The sequence below is a fragment of the Spea bombifrons genome, chromosome 6 (genome assembly GCF_027358695.1).
Source record: "Spea bombifrons isolate aSpeBom1 chromosome 6, aSpeBom1.2.pri, whole genome shotgun sequence".
Classification (NCBI taxonomy): domain Eukaryota; kingdom Metazoa; phylum Chordata; class Amphibia; order Anura; family Pelobatidae; genus Spea; species Spea bombifrons.
In genome coordinates this window covers 38,980,139-39,000,564 of record NC_071092.1, presented here as the reverse complement: position 1 = coordinate 39,000,564, position 20,426 = coordinate 38,980,139, and the positions used below count along the sequence as shown (strand labels likewise).

The following is a 20,426-nucleotide window of genomic DNA, read 5'->3' as shown; positions in this document are numbered from 1 at the left end:
GTGTTGAATGCACTTCTGCCGGTCAGCACTCGCTACAATGCCTATCCTTGAGGCCATAACTCTAATATCCCATGATAGCATTTTTATGCATCGGATGATGAGATAATACTAGTTTACATACACATTTCTTATTGTTAATGGTATTAAACAAAAATATGCTTGCTATATTTTTCTATTTTGCCATTAATAAGAATTACAATTAATCGATTTGTATCAAATATACAATGAGTCTGGATTATTATCAAATACAACTGATTATTGGTAATAACCGAGAAATAAGAACTATATTATCATTTCTGTTTATTGCATGAGTGTGAAGGATAACTCACCCACGGACCATAAGAGATTGAAGTTATTGCTGTGTCCCCAGGCTCTTGGCCATTAAACTTTGCTTTGCTGTCCTTTTAATTAAATCAGGAATCGTATGCTGATTTTTTTATCAGCTTTATCTTTACATTAATACACATCTATTTTATTTGAAAGGTTTTATACTTTTGTTTTTAGCCTGCTGGCCATAGAGAAACATGATAAGGATCCAGGAGAGAGGTGCTCTAAAAGTGTGCAGCTGCAGGCGAGGATGTTGTAAGGAAAGAATTAAATGAGGAGGGGGCTGGGAGAAAGGGATTACAGAGGTCCCAATAACTTTGTACTCCACATATAGGGTGAGAGGAACACCCCTGCACTGGCGATTGGCTCCTTCTAATGGATCTACAGGACACATAAACATCTGAAATCCCCGAGACCTGGCAGAGCCTAAAGCCTCAGACTGCGGTAGGTAACAAACTTATTTGGGGTACCCCATGCAGGAAAGAATACATGGTAGAAATGTGTGTATATATATATATATATATATATATATATATATTGCAACTTGTTTCCTAATATGTAACGTATATATTTTGTGTTAAATGATGTCAGGGGAGTGATATATATATATTTTTTTAATATTCTTGCTGGAAAATAATTGCCTTATTGCCTTGTGGACCACAGTGCTGGAAATAACATATTACTTGCCTTCTAGTACTCAGAATTACAATTATGTGCAGGTATCAGCATGTTTCCCCCTAGAGTATACTTGTGAGATCTTCAACATCTGGAACTCCAGCTGGTGATGGGCTAGAATTACCATGATATTTACCCCGAGCTATCTCTGGTATATCTCCGATACATATTATACACCAGTATGTACTAAGAAATGGTGCAAGTGTTACTTAGGGTCAGTGTGGGACTTCATACTGATCATCGCAAGACTTTAGAGAGGTGAGATAGATAGATAGATAGATAGATAGATAGATAGATAGATAGATAGATAGATAGATACTTAAGGAAGAATTATGAATGATCATCATGGACCATCGTGCATTTTGAAACAGTAACTGTTTACTCTATACCAGTGATAATAGATGGTATATAACAGGTAATTATATCTCGGTGTGATACTATATACAGGCTATACATACCATGTGTTTACAGAATTGAATACAGAAGAGAAATTGTGTAGCTTGTATACATCAATCATTTAGTTATCACCTGCCTTTCAACATCTGGCAATGTTTGGAACCATCTACAAGAAGAAGAGAATTCTTCATTGTTAAAGAACATATTAATCAACAGGAGGTTTTTTCGCGACAGATTTGATAAAATACTGGTATAAAATAACACTTGGATGTGGGCTAACCAGCAACTTTTGTCCTGGAGCAGTTCTACTGCTGCAGAAAGATCTGTCTGTATACATCTTAATTTAGGTATCTCATTTGGCCATATTGAAAGTTGATGATAACATAGTCTGGGTTCATATTTTTTCAGTTGGGCAATCACATTCTGTATTATGTATGATAGAATACTAACATTGCTTTTTTATTATTGTTATAATTATCAAGGATCTGCTGGCTTTGATGGACACCATGACTTTCATGGGACTTCTCGTGAAGTTCCTTCTCTTCTGCCCCTGCCACCTCTTGATTTCTGCCGCAGCCCTCAAAGGTACCGAAACAAAAAGCTGTAGCAGTGAAAAAGCGCTCACCATCACCCATGTGTACAGCGTCCCCGGGGAAGAGAATGAACAACTAGAGACATTGGAGTCAGACGATCAGAAACTGGTCTTCAGGCATCATATAAGTCTCAAGAGCCCCGCGTCAGACTGTGAAAAAGATGGACTAATTCAAGCTCTTCTGTCCAGACTGGCAGCTCTAGAAACCGAGATGAAAGAGTTTAAGGAACAATGTCAAGGATGCTGCGGGGCTGCAGGTACTCTTATATATTATATGTTATCCCGCTATACATGTGTTGTAATATTTCATAAACATATGTAGGATGTTTAGGGTTCCTATATTTCCAGGAGGCTCACGTAAACTGCTATCCCGCGTTATGTGGAACCCATACATTTTCAGAATCAATTACTTCTTCATCCAACAATGGTCAGCAATGTGTGAAATGTATACATATGCTGCAAATTATGGCCTAAGTAGTCACTCCAGGATAAGCATTCGTCCCAAGATTTGGAACGGCCAACAGAGGGTCACTTTTTGTTTCAGAGAGTATAGCAAGAAGTGTGGCTTAAAGCAGGGGAGAGCAAGAGATTAATATGTTATATTTTCAAAATCTAATTTATAAACACATTTCCGGCTTTTTAACACCAAGACATGTTTTGGCATTTATGTGACTTATTGACATTTATGTATTTATCTGCGTAACGGCGTTAAAGGAAGCACAATGTATTTCGTTATAGAAATGAATTTATAAGTGTGTGTTCTTCTGTCTGGTATCCGTACTTTCTGTACGGCAGGGACAGTGACACAAATAGTTTCTGCTCTGATCTTTGAGACACATAAGTGTGCCAAGGGAGAGTATTGTATGGATGCATTATTTGTAATTTGCTATATAGTATATATGTATAGAGTATAATAGAGTATGCTATATATATGTTGATGGCCTGGAGGGTGACACTTGCTCTCATGGAGAGACCTTTTCATCTTTTGAATAGCAGGGGTTAACTAGAGCTCTAATACCCAAGGTATGACTATTATTATAAAGGAGAGAGAAAAAAATAAGGCTTTTCACAGCATGTATTTTTCATTCTTCACGGCAGAAATGATGCACACGTATTAAACGGTGTCTGGCTCCATTAAAAACGAACTAGCATGATTTAACAACAAAAAATGTCAATTAATAATATATTTAATGGATGCAGGTTTGTGCTTTGAAATGGGATAAATGGAGCAATTGTTGTTATACAAAGTGGACAGCGACACCCGGATCAGCTACAGTCCCTACAGTCCCTTCTTGGTTACCATATCCAGTTCAGTGTTAACCCTTTTGGTGCAGGATGATTCCTGAGAGGCAGGGAATCATATGCTGCTGTAATAACTAAATGAACCACATGATGGCGCTTTGTTCCATGGAGCATAGATAGGAAGAGAAGGTTCAGTAAAAGAAAGGTAATAGTGCAAAAGAAATGACTCTAAGCTTTCAAACACTCCCGATCAGAAAACATAGTGAGATCAGAATATTACAGAGCCAGAACTCAGAGGAACAAATGTAGCCCAATGTTTTATATTCTATATATTCTGTATAACTGTGCACGGGGCTGGAATGGGGAAAATAAAGGTGACCCTGGCACTTTTGGGCTGGTGGCCGCCTAATGGCTTAAGCACGACTGACGGCCGAATATGACAGATTGCACATCGTTTTATGCTTACGTACTCAGCAATGTCGGTAGCTCTTCAGGCATTTGCCCCACATGCCATATGAGCCATTTTTGCCTGACTATGCAGTGTAAATTGGAGGGGCATGTATACCAAGATAGTACCTACCGATTATTATGTATTTAGCCAAATATTGTAATGTATAAGTTTCTCACAGTTTAGTCAGTCCAAGTATAGGTAAAATGTGTTATATAATTGATACAAATAGGTTTTGCGGGCCTTTTTTCTTTCTGTTAATATTTGTTAACCTAACCATGATGCCCATTCGCGATCTCATAATTGATTTTTTGTAATGTTTGATCTGTTTTTCTTATCTCAGCACAATGCAACACCTGTAATGGACGTGGGAGATTTATTCCAGAATTAAATAGATGTCAGTGCGATGATGGCTGGGAAGGACCGGACTGCGCTACCAAAAGCTGCCCAGGCAACTGTGCAGGAAACGGTGCATGCGTTGACGGGGTTTGTCAGTGTGCAGAGGGGTACGCCGGCTCAGACTGCAACGAGAAACTATGCATCCCAGAATGTGGCCGGTTTGGTAAATGCGTGGACGGCACCTGTAGGTGTGCAGAGGGATACACCGGCTCAGCCTGCAACGAGAAACTGTGCATCCCAGAATGTGGCCGGTTTGGTAAATGCGTGGACGGCACGTGCAGGTGTGCAGAGGGGTACACCGGCTCAGCCTGCAACGAGAAACTGTGCATCCCAGAATGTGGCCGGTTTGGTAAATGTGTGGACGGCACGTGCAGGTGTGCAGAGGGGTACACGGGCCCGACCTGTAGAAAGAAGAAGTGTCCTTTTGACTGCGGTGAATTCGGTACATGTGTGGACGGCACCTGCAAGTGTGTAGACGGTTACACGGGCCCAGCGTGCAGAAAGAAGAAATGCCCCGTTGACTGCGGCGAGTTTGGGAAATGCGTCGATGGGGTTTGCCAGTGTTCAGAAGGATACACCGGTCTTGACTGCAGAGAAAAGAAGTGCGCTGTCGACTGCGCTCCCAATGGCCGCTGTGTTGATGGGGTCTGTGTTTGCAACGAGGGCTTCATAGGAATCAGCTGTGACATAGGTGAGAACTGGTCTACAAAGTCATTGGATAAGGGTCTGCTTTGTATATGGTTCATTAGTTGGAATGGAGTGATACCTAGATGTGTGCTGCCCGCCTGGTAGATCTTAGGCCATTTTAGGCTCTAAAGTATTTTTTTTGTAAATCCCCCACCCATGGAATTTATTGTATTGCATGATAATTTATTAGGGGCCACACCTTCAGTTTGTGGCTTTCCATGGCACATTGCCCTCCGTGTGAATAGGTTAGATGTCTGTGCCCTATAGGACATTGACACGCAAAGTAAATGTTTACGTTCAGATCAAACATTTTGCTAGTTAACATTTTTGGAGGGTTTGATTAATATGATTGCACAATATTGACGTGAAAATTACAAATTCTGCCAGATCGCTTTATGAGTAGAAATATGTGCAGCCAAACGTTATCGTAAATACCTGGCGGAAAACACGCTTACTTTGGTCCTGTTCAACACATGTTCTCCTCCTCCTCTTGGACTAGACTATTAAAATGGCAAACATGTGTCTGATATGTTAGACTTGATGTCCATATCACAGGGCAATTCACCAAGGTCTATTTGGCATTAATGAAACAGGTCTAACAGTAACATATAGCACCATCATATTCTACGGCACGGTACAATGGGTAAACAGAACATATACTACATCACGTAACAATTTAAACTTATAGAAACCCAAGTTGTGGACGGCCTTCACTCCTGTTTCATGTGTCTTTCAGAGATTGCTGGTCTTTGCAGTGGGAATGGTAGGTACCAGGTGGACACTGGGAGCTGCCAATGTGACAAAGGCTGGGAAGGAGCAGACTGCTCTCGGAGAAGCTGTGTTCCTGACTGTGGAGAACATGGAGCATGTGTCAATGGTGCCTGCCAGTGCGCATTGGGATACAGCGGTCCGACGTGCAGAGAGAAGGACTGCGCTATTAGCTGTGGGGACAACGGGCGCTGCGATGGTGGCCAGTGCTTCTGTGACGAGGGCTTCTATGGTGAAGGCTGTACCCAATGTGAGTAGCATTGTAACAACAAGATTCTGATTTGGCAAAATGGGGGTTAACTTTATTTTTAAGTTACCGATACCTAAAGTCGTATGGCTCATCTGTGATATAAGTTACTGATACAGATACTTAGGACCTAAGAATCTTTATGTGTACAGTTAGTGTTCTCCCGCTTTCAAAGATATCTCAGGATATTATATGCCTATAAACAAACTTTAATGTGGCCTCAAAGCCTAACTAGCATGAAAGGGAGCTGCGCGCTATAAAATACAGCAGAAGACGGGACATCGGCATTTCACGAGTCGTGTAAAAGTGAGAAGGAATCCAGAAACTTGTAAACTTTCTGCTTGACACTGGGTCAGGAACATAGCTGGCAACAAAAACATTTACACATTCCTGACCAACAAATCCCAGCGCTCACATCAAACGGGACAGCTTTTACAAGCCGCGCAGGAAAGACTTTGAGGACCTGACTAAATGACTTCGCTGACCATACCTCAAAGCGATATACCCTCATTGCGTGGTTCTTCTAATCACTTATATTTTTCTTCTCTTTTTAGTGATGGCTGTTCAGAATCTACGTCTGGTCAGTTCCACTGAAGACTCACTAAATATCGCATGGGACCTGTTGATGGATGTTGACTATTATCTGTTGACGTATTATCCTTTTGGTGATGAAACGTTGAAAAAGCAGATCCAGGTGTCTGAAAGCCAAGACGCTTATCAGATACTAAGTCTCATTCCCGGCACTTTGTACAAAATCCTGATGTACCAAATAAAGAACGGCGTGACCGGTGAACCAGCGGAGCTTCAAGCCAGAACTGGTGAGAGCTGGCATCTACAGGAACCTTTAGAGAACCGTAAATGCCTGTAAACCTAACAATATTATATATATAATTCAAATATTGAATTTACATTACAGTCATCCTTAAATATTAATTTCACACTTCCTAAAAAAACACATTTATAATAAAACATTTTAACATTAAGCCATTATAAGTGAAGGTGATGGTCTGGGAATATTTGGTTAGTGCCTAGATCGATTTACTTAGTGTAGCTACATAGAAATACTTTAGTGATATCTGAGCTTTTGGGAAGAATTGTTCATACTATTCTACGCATGTACGCAAGACAGAGTATGTTTGGTTTGCAGATACCATATCCTTGGAGACTTTGTGGGTGACAGAAGAAACAGAAGATTCTTTAGAGGTGGAGTGGGAAAACCCTCTCTTTAAGGTGGATTATTTTAAATTGGCATATGCTGCTCAACCAGATGGAGCTGAGACAGTGGTAAAGGTTTCCCAGAGCAGCGACGCCAAAAGCAGGCACATTATCACAGGTGAGTTCCCAAAACGGAGATAGAATACTAAAAATAATAAAACGTTCTCTCTTTCCCTCGAAAATCTTGCTATTGTTTTTTCTTTGTGTTCTTCTAGAGGTTCACTATTATGTTTTTTTCACCTTTTCCAGCTATTGGATCTTACCCCTTCTTCTCACATTCAGGCGCTGGTACAATAAGCTATTTATTTAGTGAGATCTCATATAGTAAACAGAAATAAACAACCAAAGGTCTTTCTTGTGCCTTCACTAACATAGTTTATTTTTATCGGGATCCGTCAAGCTCTCAGTTAGAAGGTCATAGGGTCTTGGCCTGGCTTGGTCTGAACTAAATCCCTCTAGATAGACAAATATCTGCACGTTTAATGAAGGAATGCCATGAGAACCAATTTCTGAAGGGAGCTGGTATTGTTGAGGTCTGTACTGTTCCCAAAAAGTTCACCCAAGTTTGGGTTGGAGCCCGTATGGGTCCATACAGTCCTAAAGAAATGAATGGTGTTCGGGTAGGCTGATTTATTAAAAGCAACACATTTGCAAGTAATTTCCCTTGTAAGGCGCATAGGAAAACTGAATACAATCCAATTCTTTCTCATAACGTACAACAATGATTTTTGAGTTACATTCGCAAAACTTACAAATAAAAACATATTATGTAAAACATATTTTGATTGAATGAACGCAGAACTCTTTCTTCTCTCATGTCTTTTGTCATAAACCATATTTCATGGCTTCTGTAGGTTACCAGGGTCATGTAATTGGTAAATACTTTGTTGCTTAACTTGTGTAAACTGAAGCCATATGTTAGCAAATTGCTTCCAACATCTTGTATAAGTTTGCACTGCATGCTTGGCCCACAAGGTAAAAATGGAGACACAGCCATTAAAATTGTTAAATAATCATAAAATTTTTAAATGCAAGAGTTTAACCTCTTCCATATTTTAAAGGAATTATATTTAGGGCCTTCATTAATGATAATGGGCCATGGGCTAGTTTAATTGATAACACTTCTTTTCTTCTGCCAGGTCTGAGGCCTAGCACCACGTATGACATTAGCGTGAGAGCTGTCAGAGGGGCTGCCGAAGGGAAATCCTCAACTGTTATTGGTGTCACAGGTATAAAGAAGATACATTGAATTAACTAGTTAAAAGTAAATGTGTGTGTTTAATTTCATCGATAATCAAATGATGTTATTGATATAAAATCTACAAGGAGCTCAATAAAATTGGATTTTCCTCCAGGAATTGATGGGCCCAAAAACTTAAGGACCACAGAAGTTGGCGAGGAAACAGTCAGACTGACCTGGGAACCCAGCCAAGCTGAGATCGATAAGTACATTCTCAGCTACAGATCCATTGATGGAGCCACCGAAGAGGTGTCTGTGGATAAAGGGAAGGTTTCCACTCTTTTGAGTGGCTTGATCCCTGGCATGGAATACACCTTCCAGCTCTGGGCTGAGAAGGATGGCAAGAGAAGCAAGAGAGCAAGTGTTACAGCGACCACAGGTGAGACATTATACCATATCTCTCCTGCTTTAGGCTTCTGAGAGGTGGCCAGGCAGGACTGGCAGCCGAGAGGATAATACCTGGGCCCAATTTTCTCTGTCCCCGCTGTATCTGAAGAAGAGCGGACACATTTGGAATCATGCCTATTACCCATTTAATCCATCTTTACAGAAAGAACAATATATTTTAATACTTTTTTTATATTGGGATACGAAGATGATGCAATCTTAATCTTTATAATCTTTCTAGATATTTTTCCAGGTTGCATATAAATATAGTTGAATACGGCAGAGAGAAATGTAACCATGCATATGGGTGTAGTAAAGCTGGTATCCTGCCCTGCTCTTGAGTATTAACGCATGGTTTTCATTTCCTTGTATGACACATGTGTATTGTCTGCATATTTTAGATATTGACGCGCCTAAAGATCTACAGTCCTCTGAAGTCACGGAATCCGAGTTCTCGCTCACCTGGACTCCTCCTCTTGCGCAGATAGATGGATATATATTATATTATGAGGATTCCAACGGCAATCGCCAGGTATCTCAGAGTTAAGGAATTTCTTTGCGGGTGATTTATTATTTACCAAAAATGCGGAAACTTGATGTGTTTTGCTATCTCCGAATGACAGCGCTGGGAATTAATGTGGGAAGACTGCCAGGTCTAATTTTGTTCTTGTCTTCTTTATCAAAGCTGGTTGTGAAAATCTCATTGTTGACAATAACAGCAGAAACTGCTTATTGACTATATTATAACAGGTTTAAATCTTGGATAAAATGCCAAAACTCTACAGGAAAGTAGTGAACAAAGCAATTAAAAAAAGGCTCTCTAAAATGAGATATGATTTTTGATTAAATCATTTGTGATTTTTTTTTCTCAATTTGCACAACTGGCATTTATTATTCGGCAGCATTTATTTTTTCGACCTACACACAATTATGAATTGGGTTTGCTGGCTTCAATGGAGTCGTAATGGCTTTTTACTGCTCAATAATTTATTATTTAACGATTTCATTTTTTTTTAACAAAATTAAACTGTCTGTGGCAGGAAGTCCAGTTAGATTCGGCAAGCAAGAGCTTCCTACTAAGAGACTTGAAGCTAGGATTAAAATATACCGTGTACCTGGTGGCTTACAAAGGAGGTCAGAGAAGCAAACAAGCAAGTACCTTCTTCTACACTGGTAAGGATTAAGAACATCATGGATATCTTCTCAACTTCCACGCAGCATCATTAAACAGAATATGCCCCTTAAATACATCGAGAAAAGGGTGCCCTTTAAATAGTAACCTGGATTTTTAATACAGATTTTTCTGTTGGTTATGACCCTACTTACTGTTTTATGCAACTAGGTGTATGATGCCGCTGATAATTCATGCACAGCTACATTTAATCTGATTCAACCCCTGGTAATAAAGTTACTAGATCATCAGGCTGGTGTAAAAGTCATTCCCGTTTCAGAAATGAAAAGAAATGAAAGCAAAAACTAAAACCGCTTTGAATGCAAGATCTCCAGAGTTGAAGGTTAAAGTGAAATCATTTTCAAGATAAGAAATGCCTTTGAAATATAATTTCTGCGACCTTAAACACAGATCTGTGTCCCGGTGGAATTGGATCACAAGATTAAATTCACAAGTCGGTTACTAGCTGCTGAACCTGGAAACTCAATCAAAACCATTGGGGATTTGGTAAAATATAATAACCTTTTAATTCACTTTTAGGTATTGACCCACCGACAAATCTCCAGTCCTCTCAGATAACCCAATCAGAAGCTTCCCTCACCTGGACTCCTCCCACTGCACAGATTGATGGCTATATACTGACCTATGTGGATTCTGATGGAAACAGTCAGGTAAGGTAGAGAGAACCCCCAATGTGTTACTTTGCTGTCGCCAGATGTCAGCCCTAGGAATTAACATAGGATAAAGTTTTTTCCTCCCGTAGAAGTTGGCTTGGAATGCTTGCTGTCCATAGAACAGCTGGGTATCTCCAGCATTCTGTGACTGCAATGTGATAGGTTTGATAGACCATAGATCCTCTTACTAAGAACATTGCGTTACGTTGTGTTTAAATAATCCACTTTAAATACCTCTGACAGGAGATCGAGTTGGATGAAACCAGTACAAGCTACCTGCTGACGGGTTTGAAGAAAGGAATAAAATATACTGTGTACCTGGTGGCTTATAAGGGAGACCGTCGGAGCAGACAAGCCGTTACCTTCTTCAGTACTTGTAAGCACTTGAGTCTTGGCTCCCAGGGCGGGATTCTCCATTGGCCACTCTGTTCGTCTTGAAGGAACATTTTTATAGGTGCTACCAGAAGCAAAGGGTTGTGGCTTTATAGTGAAGTCACCACTGGGGTATTTACACCTCTTACCACTTATCAGACAATGAGGGGGGAGAAGAAGAATAGTCTTTCCCCAAAATGCCATGCTGTCAGTTACTTAGCATGATGCCTTCCAACAGTATTTTGTCAAGGTTTACCTTATTATATTTGAGGATAATTCCCAGAAGGATATTCTGCTTCCTAGATTTCCAGAATGTTCCTTGCCTATGTAGTACACACTGAGATTCAGATGGTTGGATTGTATCTCATGCTTATTTGTAGTGTACCTTTTTATAATATGAAATTACATTACTCTGCCTAAACAACACCAATAACCTCATATAACTCTCTTTGTCTTGTTTTCCTCACCTAATTTATGTTATAGTTTTTCCTATTCCTCACTTATATTCTTTTTCATTTGTCAGTGACTGTTGTCATCACCCACCCTGTGAATTGTGCTCAGGTGCGTCTTAGTGGGAACCCTGAAAGTGGGGTATACACAATCTACCCCGCTGGAGACAAGGGGAAAAGTATCAGAGTATACTGTGACCAAGAGACTGATGGAGGAGGATGGACTGTGAGTATAAGGTCCCGTTTTCCTCCCCAATTCTTCCGTTTAGTACACCTAAAAAAAACCTGCTATAAAACAAAAAAACTATTACCCATACTATTAAATTGATGTGCTTGATAGTGTTTAAAGACAAATAATACAGAGTATGAAGAAAGAAACCTTTACAAACTTTACAAAGATCATTAAGACACTTCCATCGTTGGGAGAATGTGACAGATATGTAGGAGAAGCATAATGTCCCAAAGCATATGCTGTAAAATGCTTAAACTGTCTATTTTTCTGTCGCAGGTCTTTCAAAGACGAAGCAATGGGAATCTCGACTTCTACCAGAAATGGAGAACTTATGTGGAGGGATTTGGAGACCCCAGCGATGAGTTCTGGCTTGGTACGGGCTACTAGTTGTTGATTTAGTGGTGTCCATGTTTCAAACCATGTTTCAAACCAGTTGAGATTGTAGAAAGCCTATGCAGCTGTATGTAAATATCTCTGCAGATTGACAAATCATTAATTTCAATCTCTTTAGCAAACCCCCCCCCCCTCATTCCAGAAGTTGATGAACCTTTTCAGCTTATTCATTAACCTGGACTTTGTAGATGTCAGCTCAATATTTTCATTAAGCGTTATGTACGGCTAACCCAAGAGAATTGTAAGTGCCTAATACATACCTAATGTGAGTAGAGTCATAGAAACCTATCTGATTTACGTATGCATAATGCAGGGCCAGATCAGCTTCTTGAAGGAGATGCTCACTTGGGTTAGACCTTTGTAACGCAACTAGAGGATACAAATCAAATACGTATCCTTGAGGTTGATAGCGTGTAAAGAAACAAATACATTTTAGCAAGTTTGGACGTCACTGACATTGGTAAAACCCGCGACTTGGCTAAGTGTCTACCCAGTACAGTTAAAAGACAGAATGATACCAATTTTTTTTTTGGACAAAGTAAATTCAAGGTGACAGTGCTGCATGAAAATAAGCCCAATGGTCTTATCCGACTAAGCTTGGAGGCAAATCCAGTGGGGGTAGCCCCAGATCACTAAATAAGGGCTGAACACCTTTATATGTGACTGGCCTCCATGATGCCCTGGAGTTCTCAATGGGTTTGTTGGGAAGATTAGACGTTTATACTGTAGGGTTGCAGACCTCCTTTGTATGTTTTTCTGAGGAGGATTGTTGGTATATGATATCATATCCTGATGCTCTGAAAAAGGGAGAAGCCCAGAAAAGGTACATCACTAAATAAGGCATTGATATGAGAACAGCCAATTCCATTAGAGATGGAATCTAGGGACCCACTTGGACAACCTAATCCCTTGGTGGCCTTAGAACCTTGAAGAGTCTGTGTTACATCCTTGAACTCTGAAGAAGTTAATGTTTCGGGGGCAGAGTTTGTGCAAAGAAAAATAATGCTAATTTGTCATATTGTTATGCACTAATTTTCAGCATTAAAGTGGGTAACAAGCATTTCAACAAGTAGAGCTGAGGTACAGTTTGAGCAGCAACTCTTAGTTTATTTCTGTGTTTTTTTGAAGGCCTTGAATGGATTCATCTACTGACGTCCTCCTCAGTGCCCTATGAGTTACGTGTGGACCTCCGGACCGGTGACGAGTCAGCATACGCCGTGTACCGCACATTCTATGTAGGTTCTTCCAGAGACAAGTACAAGCTTACCGTCAGCGACTACTCTGGCACTGCAGGTACTACCTCTCTTAATCTGTCTATGGACACCAGTAAAATGTTGTTCATCATTGTTCATCAATGTTTTTAATCATAACAGTTTGGACATTCACTTTTTGAATAGCGTTTGCTGTGCTATGTATAAAGCTGTGTATAAAGTAGCAGGCATAAGCAAATAAGGGAGCCTATTTAAAAGAGGGTAAGTAGTTGTTTTTAGACATGCCATGTTGGCATATAATGTATTTTATTTTGCTTGCTGTCCTCGTGGACTAGAAATATTATAAAACAGAAGCCAATAAAATAGTTTGCCATTGTTATGTCGTTTACTCTTTTTCCTCTCGTTGTACAGGGGATGCTCTTGTGTACCACAATGGACTGAAGTTCACTACCTGGGACAGGGATAATGACCTTGCTCTAACCAACTGTGCCCTTTCACATCGAGGAGCCTTCTGGTACAAGAATTGCCACCTTGCCAACCCCAATGGTCAATATGGAGACAACAATCACAGTCAGGTATAAAGAAATTAAGTAAAACAACAACATATTATGTGCCTACAATACAACTAAAGGTTCCAGCTCTAATTTATTATTTTGAGGTGGGGAACAAGGTGATATTACAGGAAAAGAGGTCAGGAGGGGAGCTCCCACCCACCAAAACAGACAAATATTTACTTTCACACCAGTCTATACTTACGTGTAACTATTTACATTTGATGTGGCTTTCTGGTTTTAGTCATCTCTTTTCTGACTACCTCGGTTTAGGACACTTAGATATGAAGTCATAAATAATATATGATATATATTCGGAGTTTGTCCTCAAGAAAATAGCACTTTGTAGAGTACTAGTGTAGGCATATACCACTTGCGCATGTTCCTCATGTATTGTAGAGGCTTCTGTTGAGTCCAGTTAGGTGCCATAAGGACTTCTACACATTGGGGACATTTACAGGGTGAGCACTGGGATGTTCCTGGTTCAGGTGAGCCAGGTAACTTCCGGTCCCCCCTGACTGCCCCTGATTCCACATTATACATTTGCAAAAAAAATACATAAGTGAACACTGTCCAATTCTGCCCATCACACAAAAAATTCATAAGGAGAAAGTACTTTGAAGGAGGATAAAAGGGATCCAGTCAGGGATGTAATGGTATCAGAAAGATCCAGTTGTAACTTATTCCAAACAAATGTAGCCGCGTGTGACATTGCACATAAGCTACTGATTTTGACCCAAATCTGACAAATCACGCCAACCCTCCTGCAATCCTGCAAGTCATACCAGTTATAGCGTCCCAAACCTCCTAATACCGAAACATAGTTTTCTATTTATTGTTGAACCCAAACAGAAGGGACAAAACAATACTATCATTAGCTGAGGACTACAGCTTCCCAAGACCTGTTTCTCGTAATATATATAGAGACTTACGTTACTGATCCATGAAAAAAGGGACCTCACTGCCCATTTTCAACACTTACTAAGCAAATCCAATAGTTATAGCGAAAAGCAACAAACACAAACTCTACTTTGTTGCAAAGTGTCCATCTTCTTTAGTGTCTGGCATAACAAAAGTCATCCTCCGGCACACTAGCTACTGTGGATTCCAACTCTCACAACACCCAGCAAGTCATTGTTCAGCATCATAGAACTCATATGCAGAAAATAAATCATATCCCTGACTGCCTGCAGCTCTAAAGAAATCCAACAAACATGATGCATGCCTTTTGAATATGGGGTTTAAATAGTTTGACAATGTGAGATTAAAAAAGAGACGGCAATGGTTGAGTACAGCCATAGATCAGTTAATATCGGCGCCTTGTAATGGACGTCTGATTGGGTCTGAACAGTGGGAGAGAGACGCTGCTCTGCTTATCTCTGGCTGCTGGATAGAAGATTGATGGCAAATTAAAGCATTTACATAATTTCACTGCTATTTTTGGTCCCACTCCAAATCTATTAACATAATATACTCCAGTTACTTTAAAAACCATTGAAAAGTGAACCAATGCACTCGCTGTATTAAATCTATGAATACACATGGACTCCTTTTGACAGCCGTAATCTGGGTTTCTAAATGGAGATGCTGCTTTCACAAACACAATTACTCTCAGATAAACCTGTTTTGCAGGTGAACTTATCAAAAGCAGCATCTTCTTCCCCAAACTCATTTTGCAGTTATTTTTAACCTGATTTTATACAATTTTCTTATTTCATGCTACGAAGAAAGCATCGATTTTGCGTTAACTTACAGTGGATGGGTTTAAAGTTTTACTGACAATGTTTCCAATGTCTTCTGATTTTTAGGGGGTGAACTGGGAGACATGGAAGGGTCATGAATACTCCATTCCTTTTATTGAGATGAAGATACGCCCTGTTGCATTAGCGGAAAGCAACAACTAGAAAGTGTTCAGGGTGGAGAAAATGATACGATTTGCGATATCCAATGGATAGCAGCCAATAAAGAATCTTTTGTTGTCTTGAAGTTCTGCGAAACAAGTCAAGCAAAGAATGAGGACTCGGCTCATCACCCAGAGTGATATTGAGACTCAGAAACCCATCTGTAAATTTATTATCCCAAATTATCGATCCAAGGAACAGAACTAAGCTAATTATACAGCATTGTTGTAGCCCACCTGTGCCCTTTAAGTTCTGTTGGACTACAACACTCATCATGCTAAGTAAGATAGGCAGTTCAACAAGGAAAACAACAATAAAAACAAAAAAACCCTGTTTTTATGTTTCTTTCTAGACTCAAGGATCAAAGCCAGCACCACAAATGCAATATACTGTTGGTTTTGATTTTTATGTATGTTTACAGTTATCGGTTCTCTTGTATTTAACCCTAGAGTTTGCGTGTTTATTTAAGGCAAAACTGTCCACAGCATGGTCCATTTAGTCTTTTGGAGTAACCCAGGATCGTGGACCAGTTTTTACTTCATTGTGTGTAAATAATATTTTTTAAATGCCTTTCTTGCTGGCAAGTAAACCACTGAGATGTTAACATTTCACTTGTATACATTTTAAACTTCCCATTACAACATCTGTACTACAATTGAGAAATAAAGTTTTCCAAAACAAGTGAACCTATGGATACTTATCAGTGCTGCACATTTGGAATGCACACCTATCTGGCTCATGTCACTTTGCTTCCTTCGTCACTCTTCACTCATCCAGGTCTTCAACTCCATGTATGTCAACAACCAAGTATGTCTTCTACTCAATGAACCATGTCCTCTTCTTCACGAATACCACCCAATCATGTCCTCTGCTCAATGAATAGCAACAGGTTATGTGCATACTTGTGTTATCTCAGCCATTGTCTTCTTATTATATGTTCTCCTATTTTGTTTAAAATCATCCCTGTGAATCACATTAGTAAAGGTCTTAAATACCGGGCTCTCCTCTTAATCCTCCTCTTTCTCATTATTTCTTCAATTTCTCTTTATCTCTCTTCTTCTTTCCTGTTTTCTTTCCATTTTCTATCTCCCCTACTTCTCTTTATCGTCACCTTTTTCTCTCTCTTTTGTATATCTCCCCGTTTTCTTTGATCACCATTCTCATTGTCCCTCCTCTTTTTATCTCATGTCTTCCATTTCTGTTTATCTCTCCTCTGATTTCACTTTATCTCTCCCTTTTCTCCCTATCTTCCCCACTTCTCATAATCTTTTCCCCTTGTCATTATCCTTCCTACTTATGTTCTCCCCCTTTCTCCCTATCTCTCTCCTTTCTTCTCATCTCTCATTCTCTCTCCTTTTCTTTATCTTAATCTTTCTTTCACTTTATCTCTTCCCTTTGTCTCCATCATCTCACTCCTTTCTCCCTATATCTACTCTTATTCATTATTATATTTGGCATCCCTCATATTTCCTTGTCTCTCCCCCAGTAACTTACATATGCAGTAGCAGATATTTTAACACACATTTTGACAGACTTACACACACTCATGCTAACATACATGTACACATACTCACTAACACATACTTACACATACACATCCGTGCTTATACACATACATGCTCACACACCCTTACATACACACATCCATACTCACACACAAACATTTACACATCCATGCTCATACACGCATATACACATCCATGCTCACACATACACATCTATGCACACACACATACATGCTCACAAACAAATATACATACATGCATTTTTTTAAGGTGGTGAGTAAATAGGAAGATGTGTTGCTAGATACATATTTTAGGGCTGGCACTTATGGCATACCAGGGTAGGACGGTTTGAAACACCAGCAAAGTTCCGTGCTCAGACTATGAGGTGTAGCTGGCGGTCAGACATGTGACTCGGTCTGTAGTGCTCATATTAGCAGTTTGTTTATTTTTATATTAGCTCTTACTTCATTAGTCTGTCATATGACTAGCAGGAAGTTTTTTTTTGTAGTAAGTAGTCTTCTTTTATATGACTTTTATATGCCTCTTATTATAAAAGGCTAGAATATACCTAATTTGAATCCTAAATGTAATGATCTGCAGTTGTACAGTCAAAATCAATTGGCAACAAACATGCTCATTTTTAATAGCTTTGGTTGTTGAAATCACACTAAAGCCAAACACCGACCCCGGACATTTAACAGCTTTACAGTAAATGTATCATATTTATTTTAACGGACAAGATTGCTATTACTCAATGTCAATGACATCAGAGAGAAATAAGAATAAATTAAAATTCCTATCTTCATTGCACGAAGAGCACCATTATTTAGAATAATAAAGTACTGATATTTAACTTACTGAGAAATCATTGAAAATGACATGAATGCACAAGGCTGGCAGTGCTGTTACTACAGGGTCGCTTTTATCCAGTATTCTTTGAATTTGAAATCGAAACAGAACTCGTCACAACAGAGCAACTGTCACAACATAGAAATGTCTTGAGTTCACATGCAGCTGAAGATAAACGTGAAAAGTCTGCCTGTAACTGGATTAGTAGCTAGGAGTTTATAGATGTGAGAGTGACTGGCGAGAATGTAGAGAACCATGGAGTATTCCTTTGTTATTAGATCTGTGATGTCTTCAGAGTTCATGTGACTCTAAATCATATTCTGTGAATATTTTGGCAACTAGAAGGTAGAACTTCTAATGCCTCTATCATGATCCAAAAGGAACCATGCTATTAAAAGGGGAAGGCATTATAAATCATGATAAAGGCAATGGTGTAGGGGTATCCACAGGGGTCGCTATATTGTAAGCTTGTTTTTGGCCGTGTTCTCCTCACCTGTTGTTTCTGTAAGTCAAATTGTTAGGTTATATACTACTTGCTATGTCCTGTCTACCTATTGTACAGCGCTATGGAATATGATGCTATATAAAACAATACATAATAATATTAAATAATAGTTGAAAGGTATGTTGGCCGGTATGCGCATGGGAGTCGCACGGACCTTTAACCAGTACTACTTTTTTCACCTGTCCTGGCCCTTTTGCTGGTTGATAAAATATTTTTTTATAATCCCACCCAAGAAATATATCTGCAGAATGAAGTGACCCCAAAGTAAAAATGTGCAAGAAAAGGCTCAGGATGTCAGGATTTTGTATGTGAGGTGTGAGGTGCAATCGATAGAGTGGGTTACAATGGAGTGTATGTTTTAGTGTTAGTGCGAGTGCTAGTGTGTAAGTTAGTTACTGGTGGGAGGAAAAAATAAGACAGCGTGTCACTCAGCTGTACCTGCCCCTCATGCCAGTAGGTGCCAGCCTTCCCCTGTGTGGAGTGCAGGTACACATAGAGATATCTGAGAATATTATTTGTATAGCGGCAACAAGCGCTTCTTACAGTATTTACATTAAAAGGGTATGAGAAAACGAGAACTGACATACTATGACCCTGAGGAAGCCCTTGAAACAGTGGGTAAGGCATGTCTCGTGTCTTTACCAGCATTTCTCTGCTTACAACAATCTGCATACACTGAACACCTTGCACATGTTTTAATTAAGAGGTGTTATTTATGAGACATGCCCAAATCCGCCACTAGATGGCAGTCACCAATTTTATTTAAAACATGGTGTGTGTACCTGATGTATAAATCGAGTTATCTTCTGATACAAGCAAGATAAAGTTTAAATTTACATTTAGTTAATGAATGGTTATTTTCATTACCAGTGTGCCCATTAACATTTTGACGCCAGCCATACAGAAGTAGTTATAAGAAACCACAAACAACGATGCATCTTCAGGGTGATATTGGGCCGATTATGCAGAGGAGATTCACAGATATTTTAGATTAAAATAAATGGGTTTACTCGTAATTATATGTTAACAAGAAGAAAAAGGCACTCATAATAAATTAAACAGTGCCCATTCAAGCTTACCCTTCATAATTCCACAACCATCAGCAGCCATGGGTTCAATGTTTTAATGGCTCACTGTTCTAAATTACAGTTTCACCAGAAACAGAACCATTGTGCGGCACTGCAGAATATGATGCTGCTATATAAATGAACAAATAATGATAGTAAAAACGATATGAATTTTTAAAAGCTCAAGGCTGATCTATGTAAACCATTGAATGAAATACTAAGTCCAAACAAGTGTGGAAGAACACTTTGCACAATTAAAACTGCGATGATCTGTTTGGAACTTTTTACTTGCAATTCCGAATACAGTCAATGGGGTGTCTAACATAACATAGACAGCGTTTACACCCTAACTACATCCTTTCTGTGATCCAGTTATGGGCTTTCTATGAATTCTTTTTTAGGCAAACTGCATCTTGGTGTTGGAATATTGTCAGCCAAATGTGTTATGGGTGGTTGTATTACTGACAGTTTGGTTGGTATAAAATACAGCAGCAGTTGGGATGATTTTGTGATATAATCAATAATATAATATGAAGAAGCTAGTTTTTTTTTTCCAGGCACATTTGTAACGGAAGCGGTTTATAGCATATACCAGAATATGCAGACTGTAACAATTTTGTATCAGATAACAAAAATCAGATTAAAGACTTATTGTTTATTGGTAACCAGTTGGATTTATGGACACATAAGTCTTGTGACTCCAAAGGGCACAATGATTTCTCATTAAAGAGATAACAATAGAATGTTTTTAGTCAAGTCATAGAGAAATTTCAGAAAAGCTGAGGCTTAACGTTCAGACATGATTATTATTGACCTGTCAAATTCTGCCCCCTTTCATCAATGCCATCCAAATTGTCTGAAGATAAAAATGGGATTTTAATGAAAACAGAGTATTCTGTCTTAGAGCATAGAGATATTGGATC

At 39.3% G+C, this 20,426-nt stretch overlaps 1 protein-coding gene across 1 annotated transcript; it reads left to right on the top strand.

Annotated features, from left to right (window-relative positions):
* Nucleotides 1-662: 662 nt before the first annotated feature.
* Nucleotides 663-16,258, top strand: LOC128500111 (tenascin-N-like). Its single transcript, XM_053469146.1, has 17 exons — nt 663-771; nt 1,881-2,247; nt 4,024-4,770; nt 5,503-5,784; nt 6,336-6,599; nt 6,929-7,114; nt 8,136-8,225; nt 8,352-8,615; nt 9,025-9,155; nt 9,664-9,796; nt 10,335-10,465; nt 10,712-10,844; nt 11,364-11,515; nt 11,798-11,894; nt 13,043-13,207; nt 13,537-13,700; nt 15,485-16,258. Exons 2-17 carry the CDS (start codon nt 1,896-1,898, stop codon nt 15,578-15,580), a joined length of 3,387 nt encoding a protein of 1,128 aa, XP_053325121.1. The 5' UTR covers nt 663-771; nt 1,881-1,895; the 3' UTR covers nt 15,581-16,258.
* The last annotated feature ends 4,168 nt before the right edge of the window (nt 16,259-20,426 follow it).

Excerpts from the sequence above, each read along its gene's own strand:
- LOC128500111 (XM_053469146.1), top strand. The coding sequence starts at position 1,896 with ATGGACACCATGACTTTCATGGGACTTCTCGTGAAGTTCCTTCTCTTC. Across the intron at positions 6,600-6,928 it reads GGAGCTTCAAGCCAGAACTG|ATACCATATCCTTGGAGACT; the intron begins GTGAGAGCTGGC and ends TTTGGTTTGCAG. Across the intron at positions 9,797-10,334 it reads AAGTACCTTCTTCTACACTG|GTATTGACCCACCGACAAAT; the intron begins GTAAGGATTAAG and ends ATTCACTTTTAG.